At 33.8% G+C, this 6150-nt stretch overlaps 2 protein-coding genes across 3 annotated transcripts; one reads left to right on the top strand and one right to left on the bottom strand.

Annotated features, from left to right (window-relative positions):
• On the top strand, positions 1–4723 carry Usp12-46 (Ubiquitin-specific protease 12/46). The gene is made up of 6 exons (XM_011314854.1): positions 1–512; positions 689–769; positions 1295–1592; positions 2700–3130; positions 3218–3361; positions 4255–4723. Exons 1-6 carry the CDS (start codon positions 441–443, stop codon positions 4363–4365), a joined length of 1137 nt encoding a protein of 378 aa, XP_011313156.1. The 5' UTR covers positions 1–440; the 3' UTR covers positions 4366–4723.
• A 323-nt stretch (positions 4724–5046) lies between these two features.
• Positions 5047–6079, bottom strand: RpL21 (ribosomal protein L21). 2 transcript variants are annotated; one of them, XM_011314855.1, is made up of 2 exons: positions 5969–6079; positions 5047–5597 (listed from the first exon to the last, which is right to left on the bottom strand). In XM_011314855.1, the coding sequence occupies exon 2, from the start codon at positions 5581–5583 to the stop codon at positions 5104–5106; it is 480 nt and encodes a 159-aa protein (XP_011313157.1). In that variant the 5' UTR covers positions 5584–5597; positions 5969–6079; the 3' UTR covers positions 5047–5103. The 2 variants fall into 2 exon arrangements, with proteins under 2 accessions (XP_011313157.1, XP_011313158.1); XM_011314856.1 differs by having other exon boundaries at positions 5974–6053.
• Between the last annotated feature and the right edge of the window lie 71 nt (positions 6080–6150).

Below are 6150 nucleotides of genomic sequence, written 5' to 3'. Positions count from 1 at the left end.
GAGATCCGCCTTTACCGCTCATATGTGATATATATATATTTATACATAACCCGACAATTTATGTGCCCACGGTTGGCAGTAGTTATATATTTATTTGATAACTAATGATGAACTGTTGTGGAAATTGAACTGCCCCGAAAATATGTCAGAACAACTTAATTTCATGTGAATGTGATGTATGTAAATAAACATGCGTGGATGAGTTAATAGTCTCATTGACAGGTGCAAGTGTTAAACGATCTATCGACTGACAACATTCACCTATCGTGGCTCAATTTACACGACAGTATTCCTCCGAGCCTAGTGGTAGTTGGTGTCAATTTGTCTTCTACGAATGTAATCATCCAAAAAAAAACAGGGAAATAAAAAAAAAGTGCAATAATTTCCGGATCATAAGGATCATACGATGAGGCTTAAGTTGACGAGGAAGTACAAAATTAATGGTCAATGTTACAACCCATCTGTTCGCTGTTAAAATGGTGAAGGAGATTTTCAATTATTTCTGGAGATATGTAATTTTTTTATATGTTGGCGGTTATTAGAAGCAATTTGCCGTTTTTTTATTTTTTTCATTTTCATATACTTGGATCACTGTTTCTGTCGATGATGAGGAATGTGCAATGCACCGTTGACTTCTTTATTTTTACTATTGCAGTGTGAGTTGAATTAATACGATTTTTTGTTCCAGGGTGCAAATATATCTCAGTTGGAACGCAATATTGGAGCTGATCAATTCCCTCCGAATGAGCATTATTTCGGATTAGTGAATGTAAGTTTTGTATTCCGTCGGTGTTCTGGTCCTTGAGGAGAGATATCGAATGGATTTATAAATTCATTTTAAGATTGTTATGATTTTACATACATCCAGTGTGTAAGGCTTCAGAGAGATCCGAAATGTTATTAACAGTTCATGATAAAAACCAGCTGTACTTCACATCTCCATCACTTTTTGTTTGTAATTTCTTCATAGAAATGGATTACATATTTATTGATGCACTCATGACTCATTTTTTGAGAAGGTCTTTAAATTGAAATGTTCATAGAAGTCTATCAAGAGAACTTTTTTGTGAAAGTACGGACAACTTTGTGTAATTCTTGTTGAACGGATCGCAGTGAAATAGTACTATATACTATAGTAACAATAGTAAGAGTAATTTTTAAAAGCTTTTGCTTTATTCTTTCGAAACAATCGTTACGTAATTCCGGCAGTCACTAATCCATAACGTGTGAAATAATGATAAATTCTAAATTGCGTGTAAACAAGCTAATTAGTGATCGAAATTTCCTTTTTCAGTTTGGAAATACCTGTTACAGCAATTCTGTGCTGCAAGCCCTGTATTTCTGCCGGCCATTTCGAGAAAAGGTGTTGGAGTACAAAGCTCGAAACAAAAGAACTAAAGAGACTTTGCTGACATGTCTGGCAGACTTATTTTATAGTATTGCAACTCAGAAAAAGAAAGTTGGTTCCATAGCCCCAAAAAAGTTCATTGCAAGACTCAGAAAAGAAAAGGAAGAGTTTGACAATTACATGCAGCAAGATGCACATGAATTTTTGAACTTTCTTATAAATCACATTAATGAAATTATTTTAGGTAAGCTGGAAAACTTTTTAAATAAATCTACGCAAACTCTTTAAATGTTATATCCAACTTTCATTGATAATGAACTAACTTTACTTCTGAGTGATTCTGACAGAAAATTTCAAACGACTTCTTGAAAACTAATAGTTTCCAGGTGAAAAGAATAGTGGTATCTTCCTGTTATTTCGATAATTTATCAATGGAATGTCTCTTATGAAATAAGTGCAAAAAATGGTACTTTGGACGTTTTGCGCGCAGTGAACTCCCACTTTTCACCACTATTATGAAATTTTGTACAATGCAAGTGAAAAAAAGGACTTTCTGACAAATGATTACAAGCCTCACCTTGAGCTCGGCCGTTACATGCGTCAGAAAATTGTTTTCTTGACTTGTATCGTCATATGCTGTTTTAGCAGTGAAAGTTCTGCTGAAGAATCCTTCTATAGCTTCTTGTCAAAACACTGATTCGTTTATTGATTGTACATTTTTATGGTTCTATGGTAGGCTTCAGAAATGAATAATTCTGAAAGGAAGAAGGTCTTTTGGAGATAAAATAATAATGAATGAATGGATCATTCTATGATTGTTAGCTTGGTTTGCTTCAAAATTGGGTCGCAGTGGATCCATTGTGGATAGAACAAATAATTCGTCGAATAAGTCTCTATCTTCCGGTTCTTTTTCATTGTTATTTCTTTTTTTATTCTTTCCTGTCATATTTCTTTCATTATTTTCTCTTCCATTTTTTCTTATGTACTTTCTTTGTCAAATCCAATATCTACCTATTTTTGCGTTAAAAGATGAGAGTTGGTTATGAAATCTGTAACGATTTCGCTCAATATCATAGATTATATAGAAGTGCATTGATTATCGGAGATATTAAAACTATTCTCTAATGACTTCTCCTATTCCTTACTTAAATTATTCTACTTCGTAATTCCACAATGCTTAATGTAAAAAAAACATTATAGATACATCTCATATCTCTTTGCAAATCGGGTGTTGATCTTTCTTCATATTCAAATGATTCATTCCCGACATAATTATATAATGATTCATTGAATGTGATTTTCGTAAATTCTTCATTTTCTTAATCCGTCCATCACTTTTTTTCAATTACAGCCGAGAGGAATCAAAGTAAAACGAGTGGTGGAAAAGGTGGAACAGGGGAGTCGGGTACACCACCAGAGCCAACATGGGTTCACGAGATATTTCAGGGTATACTAACGTCAGAGACACGTTGCCTTAATTGCGAGACTGTGTCCAGTAAAGACGAGGATTTTTTTGATTTACAAGTCGATGTAGATCAAAATACATCCATCACTTACTGCCTAAAATGTTTCTCAAACACTGAAACACTCTGTAGTGACAATAAATTTAAATGCGATCACTGCAGCAGTTATCAGGAAGCTCAGAAACGCATGAGGTTAAAAAAATTGCCGATGATACTTGCATTGCATTTAAAACGATTTAAATATGTTGAACAGTATAACCGACATATAAAAGTATCACACAGGGTGGTTTTCCCGCTCGAGTTGAGACTTTTTAATACTGTGAGTTGATCTATTAATGCCCATCCGTTTTTTTTTTTGACAACAATTTTTTTCGGTGATGTTGGAATCATTGGATTTATTTTTTAGAGCGATGATGCCGTTAATCCAGATCGTCTTTATGATTTGGTAGCTGTTGTTATCCATTGCGGAAGTGGGCCTAATCGTGGACATTACATCTCCATTGTTAAAAGTCATGGGTTCTGGTTGCTGTTTGATGATGACGCAGTGGATGTGAGTTCTATATTGAAGGTCTCGATGGACCACTTATCGAAAACGATCTTTTGTTTGGATTCTGTCTTGTTCACCTAAAATATATTAAATATTGGGTTTAAATTTGTACTGCGGCAGCCATTCGAATAGTTATAAAAAGATAACGAAAAAAGAGCGGAAAAATTATTGAAGGGCGCTAAATCGCGATGGAAAGAAATCTACCAAGTTTGAAAAAAATTTTTTTTTAAATACACCACTTACCACTTGTCTAGCAGCGTCTATCACTCAATCCTGTGGGGAGCAATAATAAGCTGCGTATTTCTTATTATTCTTTTGTAAACTTGGTAGATCCCTTTGAATCAATATGGCGATTTAGCCCTCTTCAATAATTAATAATTAATAATAATTAATAATTAATAATTAATAATTAATAATAATTAATAATTAATAATTAATAATTAATAATAATTAATAATAATTAATAATTAATAATAATTAATAATAATTAATAATAATTTTCATTATATTAATAATGTTTCCTCTTTTCTTTTTCGTTATCTTTCTGTAACTATTCAGCTGGCTCCCGTCGCACAAATTTGATCCTAAAATTTACGTTTCAGGCTGACACGATAAGATTTAAACAAAAGATGACGTTCGATAGATGGTCCACCCGAAGTCAAAATTCTATGTATTAACGCAAATGAAAATAATTCGAAAAATTTACCGGACGCGGAAAGAACTAATAAGCTTCTAGTCATCTCATTTTTAGATCCTGAATTTGATATAATCATTTCTCATCATTTAAATTTGCTGTGCGCATTTCTTACAATATTTACATTGCAAGTAATACCTATTATCGATAATATTTCATATTTTATCAGTCCCTGACATAAATCAGTTGTTTTTTGTTCTAGAAAATTGATGCATCGAACATAGCTGATTTTTACGGTCTCACCTCAGATATACATAAGACCTCTGAGACTGGTTATATTCTCTTCTACCAATCACGAGACTGCAATCAGTGAAAAGAATGTGCAAAACAAAATTGAATGAATGAAGGAAGCAAAACACTAATGTGACAATTATTAAGATTAAGAGAAAAGTGAAAGGCGAAACACTTTGCAGGCTTTTTCGTTTTCTTCTTTAATACTCTATTTTCTCATGAGAAAACAAATTAAATATTTCTTTTATTTATTTCGATTGTCTCCCTGAACTAGTCCGTATTGAAGTAAAAAAACAGAAGAACGAACTGGTTTGCATTAGTTACGTAGTGAATAATTGTGAAGTTATATTCAAGAGAAATAAAATGCCGATAGCAATCAGTTTATCAAGTTTGTATGAAAAGACCGAATTTAAAAGAAAATAAAAGAAAATTTAACTATAGTGGCCACTAAAAAATGTGTTTTTTTAATAACTCATGATTTCATGAGTTATCATCGAAGCCCCAGCATAAATTATAGTAATTATTGAATTTGATCGTCACAAATTAGAAATAGTAGTTATCATGGAGCTTTTGAAATATCTGTTATACAAGTAAATTATAATTATCGAAATGTTACTTTGGCCTTGAAAATTGGACATTGATTTACTATCAAAATTACATTGAATATTCGATAAATGAGCATTATGCCATTATCGCCTATAGTGGTCAAATAATAGTATTGACGACTGTTTGCAGTGGACTTCATAAATAAAATCTAACAACATTCCAATTCCACATGGGAAAAATCCTTTTATTCTTTTTAAAGGAAATTTGAAATGAATTAAGCAATGAACTCGTATGGGACTGGAGCCAGGAGGATAGGTGCATCGCGACCAGAGACTATATGCGCCTTTGAAGGTTGTTTTGGTTGTCTCTTCAACTGGACAGAAATTTTCTTCTCCTTGGCTTCCTTCCTCAGCTTCTCATTCTGCTTGACCCTCTTGAGGAAATCTTCACGACACTTGGAATGGGTCAAGTGCTCGATCCGTACATTTATCCTCTTAGCAATGATCCTTCCACGTACACGTTTGTTAACGATTACTCCAAGTGCATGGGGTGTGACATTAAAGACACGTCCGGTCTTACCATGGTACACTTTGTATGGCATACCTTTCTGCACAGCTCCATTACCTTTAATGTCCACGATGTCTCCAACTTTATACACTTTCATGTACGTAGAGAGAGGAATTGTTCCATGATTCCTGAACTTACGAGAAAATAAGTCTCGTGTACCACGACGATAACCCTTCGAATTAGTCATAGCGATCGAGCGTTCTGTGAAGAATGAAACAACGTTTTTTTTAGGTTATGTCTTCATTTTTAACTCGGCGAATTCGCCTTAAACCTTCATCAGTTTTGATTGATTCGTTTACATATAAATAACTAGATCGTTTTAAGTAATAATCGCTTTGACGTGTGGAAGCACAAGTTAACGGCAATTGAGAAAATGAAAGAATCTTTTGTCAAATGCACGTGGCAGGTTCGCATTGATGGGGTTGAATTGAAAATACAAAAGCAAAGACGACTATTCATTGCCGTTTTCCCAATTATAAAATATTTAATTCTCAGGATTTAATCGTAGGTAACGCTTTGTTTAATGCTATTTATTTATAAAAATCAAGTTCTATGAAAAGAGGTGAATTTACCTTACAGCAAACGTCGCGTTCAGACAGAAAAAGAGAAAAAGAGAGGTTCCTTGTAACGACGTTATCGCAGCACATCTGCGACACCGCCGTATACTTGGCGCACTAATTAATCCCCTCCGTCGATGTCTTTATGTAACGGCGCACGTTCATGCGATAATACCTTATTAAGGCAAGGATGGACC

The sequence above is a fragment of the Fopius arisanus genome, unplaced genomic scaffold, assembly GCF_000806365.1.
Source record: "Fopius arisanus strain USDA-PBARC FA_bdor unplaced genomic scaffold, ASM80636v1 scaffold00227, whole genome shotgun sequence".
NCBI lineage: Eukaryota > Metazoa > Arthropoda > Insecta > Hymenoptera > Braconidae > Fopius > Fopius arisanus.
This window is presented reverse-complemented; position numbering and strand designations above follow the sequence as displayed.